The sequence below is a fragment of the Nycticebus coucang genome, chromosome X, assembly GCF_027406575.1.
Source record: "Nycticebus coucang isolate mNycCou1 chromosome X, mNycCou1.pri, whole genome shotgun sequence".
NCBI lineage: Eukaryota > Metazoa > Chordata > Mammalia > Primates > Lorisidae > Nycticebus > Nycticebus coucang.
Genome location: NC_069804.1, coordinates 98,566,967 through 98,586,850, shown reverse-complemented (window position 1 = coordinate 98,586,850; position 19,884 = coordinate 98,566,967). Strand labels below are relative to the sequence as shown.

At 37.6% G+C, this 19,884-nt stretch overlaps 1 protein-coding gene across 1 annotated transcript in view; it reads left to right on the top strand.

Annotated features, from left to right (window-relative positions):
• CHM (CHM Rab escort protein) overlaps nt 1-19,884 on the top strand; it is a 122,767-nt gene that overhangs the window by 75,590 nt on the left and 27,293 nt on the right. Inside the window, 1 exon segment of the mRNA XM_053579042.1 lies at nt 13,009-13,100. Within this exon segment, the coding sequence (XP_053435017.1) occupies nt 13,009-13,100 (92 nt within the window).

Genomic DNA, 19,884 nt, shown 5'->3' with positions numbered 1-19,884 from the left:
TTCTTGGGGAATTTGATCCATTCTGATTGTTCATGTTGCCAGAGTTTTTCTGCTGATTCCACCTCATGATTGTTTTTCACTGTTGGTTAGGTAGTCTGGTAAGGTGAGATTGGATTGGCGTTTCCTGGAGTTGTGGTTAACCAGCCCTTTGTTAAGGATCTGGGACTGATGACTGCAGCTTTTTCCCCTTTAGCTTTGCAGAGGACCTGTACAGTATTACAGTTTGAGGCTGGGGAAACCTGCTTGGTGTGGTGGGGTTAGGTGGCTCAGTCTTGTATTCAACTGTTTCTTGTCTGATCCTGGTGGATCAGTGACTCTGGTGAAGTCTTAGCTATGAAGACATACAAGCAATTAAGAAACCCCACCTCAAATACCCCTGTAAGATGCACCACAAAACTTGGTAAATGTAGAATATAAATGTTTTGGCACAGTAACTGAGATAACGCCAGAAAGGCTATGTTAACCACTGTGATAAAAATGTGTCAAATGGTTTATGAAGCGAGTGTATGATGCCCCATGATCATATCAATGTATACAGTTATGATTTAATAAAAAAGAAAGAAAAAATGAAAAAAAATAAAAATAAAAATTGGTTCTTTGAGAAAAAAAAAAAAAAAAGAAAAGAAACCCCACCTCCCCAGACAACAACTGGAATTGGAACATTGACCCTTCCTGTTACTACACAACCAGTGTATCACCTGAGAGGGTCCTTGGGTGATTGTCCCAAGTTAGGGGTTCTGAACCAATTGACCCAGTCAGTTCAAACTCTCAGATGGGACAGTTTGAAAGGTCTCCAGCAGCTAGATAGCAGAGGTCTACTGGCTGCTCAGATTTGGCTCACTCCGGTTCTCTAGCAAGTCAGAAAGGCCCATCCGGTAGTACAGTAGGACCATGGGTCTGAGTCTCTTTCTCCATTTTGTTCCTTTTTCACACCCAATCACTGGTGACCCCACAGGGCTACAATCCTGCTTGCTCCAATAATGCGAAGTGCCAGGGCTTAGCACCTGTCAGAGTCAAAGGAAGGTCAATGTCCCCGAGGCCCGGCCACTGCCCTTGGCTACCAGCCAGCAGGTGGAGCTGAGGCCTGCCTGCCTCGCGTGTTCAATAGCCACTGGCGAGTGTTCCACTTAGTCTCAGTCTAATCCTGGGGGTACCAGGCCAGCAAATGCTTATCTTCCTCAGCCATCGCGCCTTTGCCCCTGCCGCTCTGTAGCACCAATATCCCTATAGAGTGAGTTTTGGTTTCCTCTGGCAGTGCACAGAGTTGGGTGGGTGTTTCTCCAAGATTAGACTTTAGCATCATCACTCTATTGTTGCTGGATCTTTGTGGTATGTGCCCCTGAACAGCTTCTCTGCCACTGCCATAGCCAGAGAATTCTGGCTGTAGGAGCAGCTCCAGTAGTGTGCTGCACACAGATCTAAGCATCAGGGTGGGGTATGCTGCATGTGATTCTAGCAGTGTCCAGTGCTGGTGACTTCAGCAAAGAGAGCACTACTCCACTGGTGATTTTGTTTGGGCAGGGGCCTGGTGCTGAGGCAGGGCGGGCATGGCATTTGGCTTCAGCAGGGCCCAGTATGCGGCCTCAGCGTTCCAGACCTGCAGGGCATGGTGCATAGCCTCAGCCATCTCCATATAGGCGGGCTGCAGTTCTCGGCCTCAGCAGTCTCTGGTCGGGCAGGCGTGATGCAGAAACAGGGAGGGTACCAGGGGCTGAGCTCGGGACCCACAGCATGGTTTGGAGACAGGGAGGGTGTGGGGGACTGGCCGGGCAGCAGGGAGGGCACTGGGTCAGGCAGGCTGGGTGAGCACTGCTCATGAGCCTCCTCCCTCTGTCTCTGCAGGGATTAGGGATCTGGTTTATCCGGTGAGGGGGAAAGAGTGGACTGAAAGTTCAGAATGGCAGAGAAAATATTAGTTCAGTTTTTCTGCCTGGTAAGAGAATGTTCAGAGTCACCGCAGGGTCCCTCTGGAGGAAGTAGTCCTCACTTCTTACTGCTCTCACCTGTGGGTTGAGACAAGAGTTCCTCAGTTCATTACTCACCTGTAGAAAATCCACAGGAGTGGTGCATCTTACAAGGGTATATGTGAAACTTGGTAAACAGTTTGTGAAGCTAGTGAATGATGCCCCATGATCATATCAATGTACACAGCTATGATTTAATAAAAAAAAAAAAAGAAAGAAAACCCACAGGAGCAAATGAGAGCGATCGGAAAAGGAAAAAAAAAGAACCCAGCTTTCTTTGGGAAGAGGTCGGGCACTTTTCCTTTCTGTTGAGTTTTGTACCTGAGGATTGTTGTCTTGGACTTGCAGCTTGCCTCAGCAGGGGTGACCTGCAGTTATCTACCTTCTCTCTCAGGTCGGCACCCTGTCTTCAGCTCAATTGGATACTTTCTGGATGTTATCCTTCTCTCTGAACAGGAGCTTCTGTCAGAGGCTTCTTCCAGTCGTCCATCTTGCCACCCCTTAATTTAAATATTCTTGTCATAATCAGACTACACTACTTATGTCCAGTTCAGTTTCTGTTTTATAATAACATCAACACTTACATGAAAAAAGAAACATTATTTTTGAATAATCTACTACAGTACAAAAAATTTTCACTGGACATTTTTAACTTTGAAACTGGTATTTTTAAAGCCATAATAAACACATTTCTTATTGGCATTTATAGTCCACTGGAAAAAAAAAAGTATTTTTTTCTGTTTAATTTTGTCATTCTTTGTGGAGATAGTCTTAATTATAGAAATTTTACCTATAGAATGTTTTTTTAACTACCCTTATATAGTAAGAATAAGAAATATTAATCTATCAAACTTATGGATTAAATTTCAGTTTTTATGCAATTTTTACTCCTGGAAGATATCAAAGGAACCATGGGTAATATGGTGCATAAGTGGAGATGTTTTCCCTAGTAATACAAAGCTGAGTTTTCAAAACTACATGGCTTTATTTCTGTTATGCCAGTTTGGATAATAGCTTCTGTATTTTGAAATAGCAAGGGGGAACAAAGAAGGGGGTTTCTTGTAGTGCTCCCACTGAATGGGCACAATGTAGGTGTGTACAGCACACCTTTTGGTTGTGGGACTTAACTACAAGGGGGACTCTACCTAGCAAATTCAAATATTGTGACTTGGTTGTTTATACTCTCACATTAACCTGAAATTTTAAAAAAGAAAAAAATTAACAGTAAAAAGGACAGGTGCATACTTTTTAAGGTACTTGGACAGCACTGAGGTTCTCACTGTGGTATGACAGTGAGATGTGTTGTCACAAATTCAATATTTAAACAATCAGTTCTCAGCCCCTATTTCAACATACATGATGGATACATTCTCATGTTTGACCCACCCATTGCCAGGGATGTATACACAGTTTTTACAGTCTTTGGTATAGATATAAAATGTTGTAGGCTCTAAATAGGTCCAACTCTGACACCACTGTTTTTCTCCTAGTTTTAGGCACAGCACTATTTCTCAGATTACCAAGGTTGAGTCAATTATATTATTAAACTAATCATGAAACTCACAATAGATCTGTAAGTCATCAGAGTGATAGTTTTTATTGATCATTTTAGATGAAAGCTGGCCTACTAACAGCCAATATGTATGTTTTCTTTTGTTTTAAGAAAAAAATAAATTATAATTTCAGATATCTTTCGAGGAAGAAAAAATAGCATCTAAGATATATGAAATACAGCTTTCTATGATTCTGGATTTTTACATATTTTAGTATCATAAATAAAATGAACAGGTGTATTTTTTCAGTGCCTTATAAAATATAGTATTCTGTTTACTTTTTGGTAGTTTTTTTTTTTTTTTTTTGAGACAGAGTCTCAAGCTTTTTCCCTGGGTAGAGTGCCGTGGTGTCACAGCTCACAGGAACCTCAAACTCTTGCGCTTAAGCAATTCTCTTGCCTCAGCCTCCCAAGTAGTTGGGACTACAGGCATTCACCACAATACCCAGCTATTTTTTGGTTGTAGATGTCATTGTTGTTTGGTGGGTCAGGGCTGGATTCAAACCCGCCAGCTCTGGTGTATGTGGCTGGCACCCCAGCTGCTTCAGCTAAGGGCGCTGAGCCATACTCTTTGGTATTTTCTTTCTTAACTTCTTACAACACAATTTCTGACTGTACCCCATAACAATTTAACTTTTCTTTCTTTTTTCCTGAAATAAAATATTTTTTCTTAATAAATAATACATGCTTCTGATAAAGAATTTCGATTAAATAAGGTATGAGGAACATAAAATTTAAACTGATAATTTATCAGAATTATCTTGATTCAAGCTATCATAATGGCTCTTGCCTGTAGTCCCAGCTCCTCGGAAGGCTAAGGAGGAAGAGTTGCTTGAGATCAGGAGGCTGACACCAGCTTGATTGATACAGTGAGACCTTGTCTCTTAAAAGAACATTGCCTTGATTCATTCTGGTTTGTTTTTTTAAAATGGCTTTCATAAGCTCATCATCTTTATTTTTACTACAATCTTATTAGTAACCCAGCCTTAATTTATGCATAGTGTCAATACTATTCTAATGCTTAAAGCTAAACCAATTCCTCCAGATTGTTCAGTATGTAAAGTATCATTTTGTAAACAAGTTTGTTGTTATTTAAGTTTGAAAAGTCTAAAACCTTTTTCTCCCCCTATTGTGGCTTCCAGTGTCTCAAGTATGTCTTTTTTCAGTGTTTACATAGTTTATTGGCAAATGAAGAATCTCTGATCCTTCTATAACATGGTAAAAATTTGAATTTCACATTATAGGAAGAGTTATAACAGGTGATGACTTCATGACATATGTTAAAGAAATTAAGTTATGAGAAAAGAGATCTCTTTCTCTCTCTCTCTCTCCCTCTTCTCTGTTTTATTTTTCTTTGTATTGTATTTTTTTCTTTTTGAGTGTTATAACAATGTTCACATGAACACTGAGAATAAGATGGTAGTAGATCTCAGATTAAATCATCAAAGTGGAATTTAGGAATACAAAACAGTTTGATATTTATATGCTACTTTTTTTAAGAGTAAAGAATTAGCTATTCTGACTATTATATGAGACCCCAGACATTTCAATGGAAGCAACCTTTCCTACATTATGGGTCTTTATAAACAAACCCTTAAAAGAAATACAAAAAGGAATTTAGACCTTGGAGAATTTTGGAGTCTTGTTCTGTTTCCGATTTATCTTTCTTCTACCCATTGACTATGTCCCCTTTGAAAATGAATATTTTCTCTAGCTGCAGATTGAGCCCTTAAACCTGCCCTGCAAATAAGTACTTTTGTCACATAAGAGGCTTAGTAAGAGTGGGGATAGTTTGTTGTGTGTTTTTTTTTTTTTTACCACTAATAACATTTTCAAATTAGAACATTCTTTAGTAGCCATATAAGATTTGTCTATGTATGCACACATGCACATGCTCACACTTACCCAAGCAGTTTGAAGGCATGTTAGCTATGGGTTAACAAGGAGTTTTTTACCAAAGGCCTAAAGCTAGTATTTTATTACATGAAAAGTAAGAAGGCAATTGACTACATATGCATGCTCTCTATTTTATCATATGCAATTTATAATAAAAATTTGAATTAAATAAATACTAAATGTATTTATCCTAGCTTTTTGTAGATGTTAGGGATACAGTTTTAAAAACAAAAAGTCTCTGGTAGGAGTAGGGGAATGTTGAAAACTATTGAACAGCATAGAGAAATACAATTTGAGAAAGTGAATGTACTGCAAAGAAAAAAAAAGAGTGATAGAGTAGGTAGTGACTATTATCGGGGTAGGGAAGGATGCCCTTTTAGAAGTGTGGTGGTCAGGTAAGGACACTAAGGCTGGTGGCATTGACTATGTTGTGATACCAGGATATGGTCAGGAGACATGAGTTTTTGAAGATTTTAGAGAATGTTGCTCTCTAGGCAACATTGCTGTGCTTGCTTAATTTCTTATATTCAAGCTTTCTATCTTTTGATTTATTATTTCCTGAGTTTGAAGATTACTTTTACTTCTTTTAGAAAGTATGTGTCATATTTAAATGGCTTTATTGGTTTAATGTAGTTGTGTGATTTAACAGCTTTTATGATAGGACCTCAGCTGAAGGTGTGGGGGAACTTTCAAAAAATAAGAAACTAAAACTCCAGGACACATATTATTCTATGTACAAAAATAGATTAAATGAGAATAATATATCAGTGTGAGTGCTTGTAATTTTTCCTCTGATCTCCCTCCGACTTGTCAGGGCTTTGTGCCTAGTATTTATCTGAAGACACAGAAACAGTCTCTTGTCACCTTTAGGAAAAACTTTGGTAAGGCAAAGGCCTACTGTTTTTTTTTTTTTTTTCATTACAGCATTCCACATATATAATTTTAGAAACTAAAACATTGTATTACATTTTGCACTTAGGAATTCGGAAAATATTTTTAAAGATTCTTTATGTTTTCGGGTGGCGCCTGTGGCTCAGTGAGTAGGGCGCCGGCCCCATATGCCGAGGGTGGCGGGTTCAAACCCAGCCCCCGCCCAACTGCAACAAAAAAATAGCCGGGTGTTGTGGAGGGCACCTGTAATCCCAGCTGCTTGGGCGGCTGAGGCAAGAGAATCGCGGAAGCTCAAGAGTTAGAGGTTGCTGTGAGCCATGTGACGTCATGGCACTCTACCCCAGGGCGGTACAGTGAGACTCTGTCTCTATAAAAAAAAAAAAAGATTATAAAGCATTAATACAGTTTGGTTTTTATTTTATAACTTTAGTATAAATGACTATGTATAAAGTAACTCTTCTATTTTTAAAATAAAGATATTGAATGAACACTTTCTATTTTGTTAGATTTGTATAGGATAAATTGTATCCACACAGTATATTTCTCTTACAGCAACAGATTCAATAATCCTGAAGCCTGTCTTCTTTCTCATTACATTTATTAGTATTTAATTAAGGAAAGCAGCTATTTGGAGGCATTTAATTTCTGTTAAATGTAATGAAGATGTATTTTGTAAATGACCTCAATTTTATTAGCTAAAGCAGTAATCAGAATTAAGAGAATAATCACATTATATACAAACTTATAAATCGTTTTGTATAGTGCTGTCAAAATTTCAGTTATTGATAGATCCTATTATTTTGCAGCTGTATTACAAAAATTACAACTTCCGATTCCTACTTTCTTTTTTTTTTTTTTTTTTTTTTTTTTTTTGGGGGATTCATTGAGGGTACAATAAGCCAGTTACACTGATTGCAATTGTTAGGTAAAGTCCCTCTTGCAATCATGTCTTGCCCCCATAAAATGTGACACACACTAAGGCCCCACCCTCCTCCCTCCATCCCTCTTTCTGCTTCCCCCCCCATAACCTTAATTGTCATTAATTGTCCTCATATCAAGATTGAGTACATAGGATTCATGCTTCTCCATTTTTGTGATGCTTTACTAAGAATAATGTCTTCCACTTCCATCCAGGTTAATACGAAGGATGTAAAGTCTCCATTTTTTTTAATGGCTGAATAGTATTCCATGGTATACATATACCACAGCTTGTTAATCCATTCCTGGGTTGGTGGGCATTTAGGCTGTTTCCACATTTTGGCAATGGTAAATTGAGCTGCAATAAACAGTCTAGTACAAGTGTCCTTATGATAAAAGGATTTTTTTCCTTCTGGGTAGATGCCCAGTAATGGGATTGCAGGATCGAATGGGAGGTCTAGGTTGAGTGCTTTGAGGTTTCTCCATACTTCCTTCCAGAAAGGTTGTACTAGTTTGCAGTCCCACCAGCAGTGTAAAAGTGTTCCCTTCTCTCCACATCCACGCCAGCATCTGCAGTTTTGAGATTTTGTGATGTGGGCCATTCTCACTGGGGTTAGATGATATCTCAGGGTTGTTTTGATTTGCATTTCTCTAATATATAGAGATGATGAACATTTTTTCATGTGTTTGTTAGCCAATCGTCTGTCGTCTTTAGAGAAAGTTCTATTCATGTCTCTTGCCCATTGATATAAGGGATTGTTGGCTTTTTTCATGTGGATTAATTTGAGTTCTCTATAGATCCTGGTTATCAAGCTTTTGTCTGATTGAAAATATGCAAATATCCTTTCCCATTGTGTAGGTTGTCTCTTTGCTTTGGTTATTATCTCCTTAGCTGTACAGAAGCTTTTCAGTTTAATGAAGTCCCATTTGTTTATTTTTGTTGTTGTTGCCATTGTCATGGCAGTCTTCTTCATGAAGTCTTCCCCCAGGCCATTCCTACTTTCATAAGAACTGAAATTGCTTTTTTAAAGGCTATGTAGGATGTTGTCTACCAGCCAACATTTTTCACAACTCTCAGTTTATCTATAATACAATTTGATGTCACTAAGGCAAAGTTGAAATGAAGCACGGTGTTGCCATGTTCTCTTTCAGTAAAATCTGCCTCATTATGTAAAAATAGTAATCAATTAATTAGAGTTATATTGGTTCAAATGTCTGTTGCTTAGGGTTAATAGTATCAGAGAGTTAGTTATATTCCATATATACACAATTATCTGGATAATATATTATATGGATATTATGTTGCTCTTGTCAATTTCCTTGAGCTTGTTATAAACAAATATTAAAGGGGCAGTTTAATAATTAAAACTTAAACAGGAAAAATATATTTCAATGGACTAATTTCTTCATATTTCTCAGAAACTAATTCCATGAATTCTAATGATCTGTTGAACTTGAATTAAAATGGGACAAATTGGAAATTTCTTGCCATTGAACTATATATTTTTTACAGTTTCCTGGGTGGGATATTTAGGTCTTAACTATTCCTGTCTTACAGTTGATGATACTAAAACAAGTTTCTAGCCCCAGCTTTGTGCAGTCAATTATTACACTTGAAATAAAGTGAATTTATTAAAAAAAAAAAGACTTTGTAAAATTATAAAACAACTTGTCATTTTTTAAGTATTGCTCAGATAATTATTTTTGTATATTTGAAAGTATCATTAGAACAGTCTTAATTATGACAAAAGAAAGATGTGCTCACAAGTGAGGAAAATTTTACTGTCATTAGACCCATATATTAATTTCAAATAAATGTGATTGTTCTTTCCTATTTGAATTTCCATTGTTAATTTCAGAACTCTCCAAAACATGGGAAAAGTGTGGAGATTATTTGGTATTAAACAATAAATAACTGAATTTTAAAATGTGTGAGCATTCTAAGTGAGAGCAATTCAGAATAAGCTTTAAACTTTCCTTTATCACTGCCTGTCATTTCATAGGCAGACTTTTAATTTGATTTAATTTATTTTTTTATTTCAGGTTAATTTGAGGGTATGAAGAATTAGGTTACAATGTTGGCATTTATTAGATATAGTGACTATAGTAGTTGTGTCCTGTCCCTAGGAGGTGTTCCTTATACCGCCTCATTATGCCCGTTAAATGGGAGCACACCAATCACCCTGCCTAATCCCTTTTCCATCCCTTCCTCTTCCCTCCACTCAACTTGAATTGAATTGAGTTTTTCACTTATGTGGGCATGTATTAGTTGACTTGAGTACATGGGGTACTTGCTTTTCCATTCTTGTGATACTTTACTAAGAAGAATGTGATCAACTTCATCCAGGTTAATACAAAAGATGTAAGGTCTCAATCTTTTTTTATGGGTGGATAGTATTCAGTGGTACATGTATACTACAGTTTATTAATCCATTCCTGGGTTTATAGTCATTTAGGTTGTTTCCACATCTTTGCGAATGTAAATTGAGCTATAGTAAACAATGTAGTGCAAATAGTCTTATGATAAAATGTTTTTTTTTTTTTTCCTTCTAGGCAGATGCCTAGTAATGGTGTTGCAGAATAAAATGGAAGGTCTTCTTGTTCACTTTCTTCCCCTACTTTTTCCTTTTGCTTCCTTCTTTTCTTTAAATTACCTAGTATCTCTGCTTGGATAGTTAAGTGTCCTTTGATATAGAACCATGAGTAATTGAAGAGTAAAAAGCAAGAAGGGAGAATAGAAAGAAAAAAATAAAAGGGGGAGGGTAAAAGGAAAAAATTTGAAAACAAGGGGAGAAGAATAACAGAAAGAAAGAGACAGAAATAGTGGTGTTCAACGGGGTGTGTTGAGCCACACCCTCAATTCCAGGCCTCTGGAAGGCTGAGCTCTGTGGTTTTCTTGAGGTCAAGAGCTCCTTACCAGCCTAAGCAAAAGCAATACCCCACCTCCATAAAATATGCAAAAACCTCAACAGTAATTTGCAGTGGGGACCTACCAAAACCGTCTTTCCAAAAGCCAAAGCTAAAAGGACACCCTAGAGTAGAGGCTCAAGGTCTCCTTGAGCCAGAGCAACATGATGCATCCCAGCCCAGTTCTCAGAATCAGGCTCTGTCCCACTAATTGAATATGGAATATAATAGAATAAAGCAGATCAGAAAAAAAATGATAAAAGTATATAAAGAAAATAGAAAATAAAATTAAAGAAGATGTAAAAGAAAGGGATATCTTTGTTGTTTGAGAAATTTATTTTTGGAAGATGAGAAAATTAGGAAAGTTCTCTACAAAGAGAGAGAAAAGGAGAGAAGTGGAAAAGAAATAAACAATAAAAAGGGTAGAAAAACCATAGCGAAAATGAAGCCCTTCCTACTGAAGAAAGTAAAAATGAAAAGTAAAAATCCAGCAAAACAAAATACAGAAAATGACTAAGGAAAAAAAATTAAAAAGAGAGAATAAAAGGGGTAGATAATCTACCAAAAATGGAATCCTTACTATTGAAGAAAATAAAAATGGAAAAATAGCTAGGCGCAGTGGCTCACACCTATAATCCTAGCACTCTGGGAGGATGAGGTGGGTGGTTTACTTGACCTTATGAATTGGAGACCGCCTGAGTCAAAGTGAGACCCTGTTGCTACTAAAAATATAAAAATTCAGGCAGGCATAGTTGCACATGCATGTAGTCCCAGCCGCTCAGAAGGCTTAGGAAATAGGTTGTCTTACACCCAAGAGACTGAGTTTACTGTGAGCTATGATGATGCCACAGCACTCTACCCAGGGAAATTGAGTGAGACTCTGACTAAAAATGAATAAATAATTAATCAAATATGAAAAAATAAAAATGTAATAAACCATAATAAAGTACAACAAAAACATTCCTATGGAAAAAAATTGAAATGAGAAAGAATAAAAGGAGCAGAAAAACCATAACAAAAACGGAGCCCTTACTATGGACAAAAGTAATAATGAACAAATAAAAATTCAGTAACAACTGACCAACAAACAAAAAATAAGACACTCTAGGAGAAAAAAAATTGAAGGAATAATATACAATATATTCCAATATATTTACTGGACACCAGATGGAACTGTGGGGTTAGGAGACACTAATTACGCTGCTGATTCTGCTTTGTAAAGGGTGGGAAAGAAGCCACTACCTAGTTGCTGGGCAGACCTGGTCTTGTCTTCTTGATTTATTTGCCCTCAAGTTTTGCCAGGCCACTTAAGAGACATGCCTCAACCTTTCTCAACAGTGCCCGTTGGCCACAAAGGGGCTTTTCTAAGGTAGCAGAATCTGCCCAACTCCCCCGAGGGGTGGCTCCCTAGCTTACCATGCCCACTAGAACCAGCCTCATGCTAGGATTCTTCAGGTTGTTCCTCCCAGGCAGCCCTGCCACAATGGTGGCTCCCTGTTAGCAGCCAAAGGATAAGAGCTCCACCCCACTCACTGACTCAATCCCGGGCACTGGGCGTTGTTCATGTTCACTCGCTTACTTAAGGTCTTCTAAGGTAGCTCTGAGGAGTACCAACATCCAATAACACAGCTGTAGGACAGGCCTTCTCTGTCTCTAGAATGCCACCGGAGTGCTGCAATCACTTGCCTTCTGTTCTGGTCTTTCACTGCTCCTGACCTCCTTCTTGCCTCCCACCTTCTTTGTTGGCTCCTAGATCCCCCTGCTATTACTCTATGCCTGCAAATGATTCTGGTCAGGATACCCCAGCCAGAGGTGGCTAGAATCCTCTCTCCCTGTTATCATCATGAGTGGCTGCTAAAGATATTTCTGTAGTCTGCCATATTGTTCTGACTTCAGACTTTTTTAAAAATCTAAAGAAGATTAGGTAAATCTAGCCTTACAGTTTCCCAAGTTATAAACTTGTTATAATCAATTGGAAATGAAAACACACTACTGGCTTTTATAAAAATAAACTGTGGTTACATCAGTGCATTAAATGTCTTTCTCTCTTTCCCTATCTTCTAAAGATAGTAAAAATGAATGGAACATTTAGATTTATACTAAGTCTGGAAGATCCTATATTTTAAGTTTTAATGTCAACATCCTGAATATCATCTAACATAGAGCATTGACAAGGTAAATATCAGAATAAAACTTAGTGAACAACTGAGGTATAAGGGTTGCCATTATAGATGTTCAGAGGAGCCAAGTAGGTCATAAAACAAATGTGAAATGGGTTGGAAGAACAACAGGGAATCATAGAGGCCACAGTGAACAATAGGCCCACCAAAGGGAACAACTATTATGTGGCTGTAAGTCTCAACTGCAGGTCCAGTGTTGCCAGGGGCAGATTTTGCTCTTTTGCAGTGAAGCCAGAGATGCAGATTATTTGTTCAACATTTTTTAAACTGTGAGATCAAACAAAACATATCTACAGGCTGGATATATCCCAATTGTCAGCTCCTTGCCATAAGAAAACAATTTCCATTTGTATATTTAAGAGGATATATTTCACCAAGCTGAATTTAAAAAATATATTATAATGGCTATTTTAGAATACTACTTCATTGTATCAAACTCATATTTAGCATCTGTGTCAGGTAGTAAATTTATACTGTACATCTACCTACAACTTAAGAAATCTAGAATGGAATTTTGACTTTTTATATAAATTTGAGTACCTCTTAAGGAAACCTCGAGCACTCTGATGGTGTTTTTCTTCTTACAAGTTGACAGGCTAGAAACCCTGGTTTAAATTTTAACTTTGCCCTAATTATCATTTCTTAGTCTCTTGGAGTTATGCTTTCCTCATTTCCCATTCTTATTTCCATTCCATTCCAGGACTTACCACTTTGTGGATTCCTCCTACAACTCACAGACACCTTCCTGCTTGTACTATTTGCCCCCTTCCTCCTCTTTCATCAAAGTGACAGGTAACATTGAGTGGCAATTACGAGCACTTCAACTTACTTTTTCACCTCTTCCACTAATATTTCATTATTCAGCTCCTTTGTGTCATTCCCCAGTTTATGCATCCATTCAGTCATTCTGGTATGTGTACACATTCTTACCTTACCATATTTCTCATATTTTCCTACTTTCTGAGATCCCCCCCAACAAAGAAAAAGAAATATATCTACCCTGTTCCTCTTCAGGGCTTGATTTTGGCAAGTCATCACATTTTTTCCACTACCTCTGGCTGCTATTAATAGAATCTGTATGCTTTAGGCAAATATCTTAACCTCTATCATGATCAATAACAGAGACTCAGTTGAAGTGTTTTAAAGGTCTCCTCCTGTGAAATTCTGTAACTCCTCCAATGCATGCTCACTACTCTCTTTAAACTCCCTTATTGTACTTGTAGTTTCTAATACATAGTTTAGTCTTTTACTTTTATCTAATTATTACACATGTATCATTTGTCTTATATGTTTGACAGGGGGCTAAATATATGACTTATATGTTTGTATTTACTGTGAAACTGATGCAGTACAAGACCCTTTTATAGGTGGCTAGTTGGTTGATAATGAGTAATTTCTATACACAGCCCTGGATGAATCATGACTGACACTTACACCTTCAGTCCCTTGTTGGTATCATTAACCTTTGAGCTGGGAAGGCTTGCAGGGTTTATCATGTAAGTTGGCATGTGCTAACAAAGGGACAATGTGAAAGTATCTGTGATCCTAGAGGCCTGGGTCACTTTTTTTTAATGTGAACCATCTTAGTTTAAAATTTAACAGTCTTCAACCCGGGTTCAATTTGAGAGGGAGTGATTAAAGGAAATAAGTGGATTTGCAGAGTGGAGAAGGTGCAGAGGATACATAGTTTCAACCCGACAGCCAGTTTTGTAATAAATAGCTAAAGGGTTAAATTCTTGAACATGTAACCCACAGGAGGCAAGAACATAGTTTTTGTGAGGTAGATAGACCTCAGCAATCTAAGAGAGTTCTTTGAGAGGCATAATTAAGGTGTGAACAAGGGAGAGCCAGTGAACATCTGGATTTAAAAAAAAAAACCTTTGATAAGATTTTATACCAAAGACGGCTTTAAAAAATAAATAAGTCAGAATATAGTGGTTGTCGAGGTTAGTAACAACTCGTTGTCTGTAATAGTCACCCTTCAGGTAGAGAAATAGTACTTCCTGAGTACTCTTCTTATACAGTAATACCTGTACGAGAGGAAGTACTCTTCTTGTACAGTAATACCTGTACAAGAGGACTGAGCTCTTTCTTGCATGTAGGGACGTTACAGTAGACTTTCTCAAGAATCAGTGATTAGCTTTTTCTCCTTTAAAAAAAAAATAGACTTTTTGATAAATGATTGGAGAGTTAGTATAGCAACTCCCCAACTCATTTCCAACCCACTTTCTAATATATAGTTGACATTGAGAACTTGTAGACAGTAAAATGCTAAGCTGGTGAGTATCATTAGGTACTGTTTCACAAGGGCCTTGCAAAAAAAAAAAACAGGAAAATGCCATGAGTGTTTTTGTCTTAAGAAGATGGTCTCTGCACATATTTTTCAACCTATAAACAGGTTGTTTCCTGTTATATAGGTTTCCCTAAAGACACTATTTTGAGATATTTTTGTTTGTGCATTAAGAAAGATTCGCACAGTGTTGAACATAGCCATGAAGGGCATTAGAAATAACACTGTGTTCTTCTCTGGATTTAAGGTGCCTCTTTATCTTTGAATCATGTGTACAATTTTAGTTTTCAAGACCAGACATCAAAATGGAACAAGTATTTACATAAGGATTATTCAAACCAGAAGTTTTTCTTATATGAAGAATATCAAACCAGAAAAGGAGATTGATCAAAAGAAATCTAACAATGTAAACAGGTTTCCTACAGACTTGTTTGATACACCACAAAGTTTCAGCCAAGGGCTTTTTCTGTGGCATCTGAAAGACCTATTTTTAAACAAATTTGCTTAAGATGTAGCTGATTATAAAGATGGGACTATTAGTCTGAGTATTTAAACTGAAAAATTCAATTTTATTAAAAGCTTAGCTTATATTTTAGCATGTTTAAGAAGTGGTCAGGAAACACTAGTACTCTCCTACTATAAGTTTCATTGATGACATTGTGATAAGCTATACTGAAGAAGCATTAAGTTAGAATGGTGGTAGCCGGGCGTTGTGGTGGGCGCCTGTAGTCCCAGCTATTCGGGAGGCTGAGGCAAGAGAATCGCTTAAGCCCAGGAGTTGGAGGTTGCTGTGAGCTGTGTGAGGCCACAACACTCTACTGCAGGCCATAAAGTGAGACTCTGTCTCTACAAAAAAAAAAAAAGTTAGAATGGTGGTTCTGGCCTTTGTACAAACCACGGAGACACTATAAACATGAACTATAGATATGGAGTCTAGGTTGTGACCCAAGCATATTAACTGATTTTGGAAGGCTAATATTTTAGAAGGCTTTATTTTTTAATGATGAGTAGTGGCTTGTGTTCCATAATTTATGCTAATTTATTCTGGACCCTTATTGCAGTTATTAATATATCTTTTTCTGTCATCCAATATATAGTTTTATTGTGACTTTCTTATAGAAGGTTAAATTTAAGGTAACAACTGGAAAAGCTGCAAAAAATTAACTTATCATATATAGAATGTCAACAAGAACAGAAGAAGCTCAATACATGGCTAAGATCTATAAAATAGAGGCTGTTTCTTGGAGCAAATTTTACGAAGCCTATGTGTTCCATTTTCAAGATCATGATTATGCCTTCCAAGAAAACAGCAATACCTAAAGGGCAAACCATCTGCCCACAACCTCTTCCTTCAGTGTGAAATCTTCACCAGAAGTACCACTGGACTCAGATACTTGTACCAGATCATTTCTTGGATTATCTACACTCCTGTGTTTTTTAAGTCTGTGCTAACTCCTTAAAGGCACAGAAATTATTCCTTATGCCCTTCTAGCTAGAAAATAGTACCCAGAGTATTAAGTAGTAATACTGATGAAAATCCAGAATATAGTGGTTGTCAAGGTTAGTAACAACTAGTTGTCTCTAATAGTCACCCTCCAGGTGGAGTAAGAGTGCTTCCTGAGTATCCTTCTTGTACAGCAATACCTGCACAAGAAAACTATCATACTTGAACAATTGCATTTGATTGTTATGAGAGAGGGTACCTGAGAAGGGTGAGGTCTAAGAGAACAGGTCTTCTCAAGAAGACCACAAGGATACACCTGCAGGGTCCTTCCCATGGTGACTCAGCTCTTGGGAATTTATAAACTTAACTTGGAAATTTCCACTTCTGTGAAATCTTGTAGTTCTGTGGGGACTGAAATAGCATCTACCGCTTGATTCAAACTGGCCAATGAGAAGGGTGCCTATGAGTTGGAACTTTTTGACTGTCGATAAAGGGGGAAAGACCAAGCAAGTCGGAGAATGCAGTCATTTGGAATTCTTCTATGCTGTAAGCTCCCAGCTAGTAAATAAAGCCCTTCCTCTTATAAACATGGTGTATGTATGCTCTTTCTCTCCTTTGGGCCTTGTCTTCCTGCAACATTTTCACTTTTTGCGGGGGGGCTGCTTTCATGAATATACAAATTACCTTAAACTTGTTTCAGGAGGACATCTCCATTCTATACCCATTCCATCAGAAATTCGTGTCAGCTGTTTGTCTTCAATATGTACCCAATCTCTCTACTTCTTTTTCTGTACTGCCACTACCTTGTTTCAGGTCATGATCATTTCATTCTTCATCTACAGAAGACATAACTAGCTTCCTCTCCTGTCCCTGTGACAGTTCTATGCAAAGCAACTAGACTCATCTTTACAAAAATACTTATCTGGTCATGTTGGTGCCCTTCTAAAAACCTGGAAATTTCTGCCAGTGCCTGTGGCACAGTGAGTAGGTTACCAGCCCCATATACCGAAGGTGGCAGGTTCAAACCCAGCCCCGGCCAAAACTGCAGCAAAAAAAATAAATAAATAAATAGCTGAGTGTTGTGGTGGGCACCTGTTGTCCCAGCTACTCGGGAGGCTGAGGCAAGAGAATTGTCTAAGCCCAAGAGCTGGAGGTTGCTGTGAGCCATGTGATGCTACAGCACTCTACCGAGGGCAATAAAGTGAGACTCTGTCTCAAAAACAAACAAACAATAAAAAACTAGAAATTTCTCATTGAACTTAGGGTAAAATTTAAGGTCCTCACCCTGGCCTTCAAAGCCTTGTATAATTAGGCCTCTGACTATCTCTATGATTTCATTTCACATCATATTTCTACTTATTCACTGTGTTTTAGATTTATTTGGTACATTTCTCTTCCTCAAACTTCAACTTTAAGTTTTGAAATTTGTTGTTCCTTCTTATGATATTCTTCCTTGCCTTCATGTGGCCAGTTTCTTCTGGTTGCTTGGGTCTCAGCTCAAATATCAGTTCCTAAAAGAGTCTGTCCTGTTCAACTTCCATATCACTCTCACGTTATCCTGTTTATTTTTTTCATAATACTTATCACTATTTACCATTATCTTGTTTCTTATTTGTTGTCTTTTTCTTGCACTAGACAAGTTATGTAACAGCTAGACAGTATTTGTTTTGATTACTTTTGTATCCTAGTACCCAGAACTATCTCTGGTACATAGTAGGCCTATTTCCATAAATATTTGGGAACAAAGGAATAAAACTCAATGCTTCTTATTGCTATCAGCATCAATCCTTCTCTTAGAACTGTCACAGGTCTTTCCACAGAAAATAGCTGAATTTACCAGGTGCCCAGGTTGCTTAACTTTTGATAGAAACCACAGACCTTGAACACCTGGAGGTAGATCTTCATATAGTAACAGCAATGTAGCCTACAAACTCCACATGGATGGTACAATCTGCAGTAACTTTCTTCTTTACTACAGAAGTTGATAACTAAAATAATTTATAACGTGTAACTTTACCATATACTAGGCACAGAGTAAGCACTTGACATGTACTAATTTAATCCATGTGGTAATTCTATTCATTAGATATTATTATCCCTATTTTATAGTCTCGAGTTTTGAAGCACTGTCAAACATCTGGTCAGTAGGGGAATCAGGAAAGGAACCTGGATGGTCTTATTACAGAGTTAGACGATCCATATTGATTTTACAACCACCTCCAAGAGCTGATTTCTATGCAGTTTGTATATCATGACTGAGATTTTGCACTTGACTTGTAGTGACATGGCAGGGTTTTTTTTATTTTTAGAAAACTTCTTATTTTTAATTATTATGTTGGTAGTTTTTATTTTGGTGATTACTATTTGCCAACCAAGCTTCCTTGGGTTCTGTCACTCATGACTGGTAATAGTAGGCTTGCCATTTTACTCAAACTAGACCATTTTGAATGAGGTTGGGATGTAGTGGAGCACTCACTTGAGGGCATTTTTGAGAGTCTTGATTAATAGAGTAAAATATCAAAAAATAAAGAATTCAAAGAGCTTATAGGAGGGGATCAGGCCTGACTTTCATTAGTAAGAACATGTCTGTTTCCTGAGATTATAGGAGTTATTGCCTATTATAGACAGTCTCTGACTTAGAATGGTTCAGGTTAAGATTTTTCAACTTTATGATGGTACAAAAGCAGTACACATTTAGTGTGCTCCTCAGCATATGATGTGGTTATGCTCTGATAAACCCATTTATATTTTCAACTTACAATAGGTTTACGGCGATGTAAGCCCCATTATAAGTCAAGGAACATCTGTATTTAGCTGCTGCTTTTCAAAAAGCATTGAGTTTTGGATGAACAGCCCAATAGCTGAGCTGGATGCCAATACTTTGAGTCCTAACAAAAATGTTGGGGAGAGATGATGCTGTGACATACATTGCCCAGTTTTGCCATCCCAGGAGGCATACCCTATAGTACAGCAAAATGCAGCATTTACTTCTTACATCCACCATACAAATGTTTCTCTTTCTCCTACTTTCTGCTTCAAAAAAGATACCAAATATCAAAAAAAAAAAAAGAAAGAAAAGACAAATGTATATGTAGTGACTTTTTGGAAGGCAGCACTACCTACTGTATTTTTATATCTGTACATTTGTAGATTTTTTTAAGGTAAGTCTCTTAAGACTTATACTTTCTTATTTACCTCTAGTTTCTATACTGCCCTATAGAAGGGAGTCATACAGAGGTACCTGTCTAGGCATCAGGGCACCAGGGTGGCTGCTACAAACTACACCAAACCTGGAGCCTAACTGGCATCCCAAAAGTTTTTGCCATCTTCAGGTATCTTATAATTGTTAACCCTTAGGTCAGTGGTTCTCAATCTGTGGGTCGTGACCCCTTTGGAGGTCGAACGACCCTTTCACAGGGTTGCCTAAATACATCCTGCATATCAGATATTTACATTATGATTCATAACAGAAGAAAAATTACAGTTATGAAGTACCAATGAAAATAATTTTATGGTTGGAGTCACCACAACATGAGGAAGTGTACTACAGTGTTGCAGCATTAAGAAGGTTGAGAACAACTGCTTAGGCTGCCATTTAATGCATTAGAAGAAAACATGTCATGTGGATCCTTATTACTTCCAAAAAGTTCACAGCACAATATTTACCTTTTAGTCACAATGTTACCAGATGAAGAGGGTCCTGCCATCTGTCACTGTCAGCCAATAGTCAGAGATAGGAACAAGTCCACCAAACTTTATTTCTCAGAAGGTTGGGATTCTGGAGAGTGAGAGTAGCTTCTCCAAGACTTTTCTGTTCTTCCATTTCCAAAATTACAGTTTTA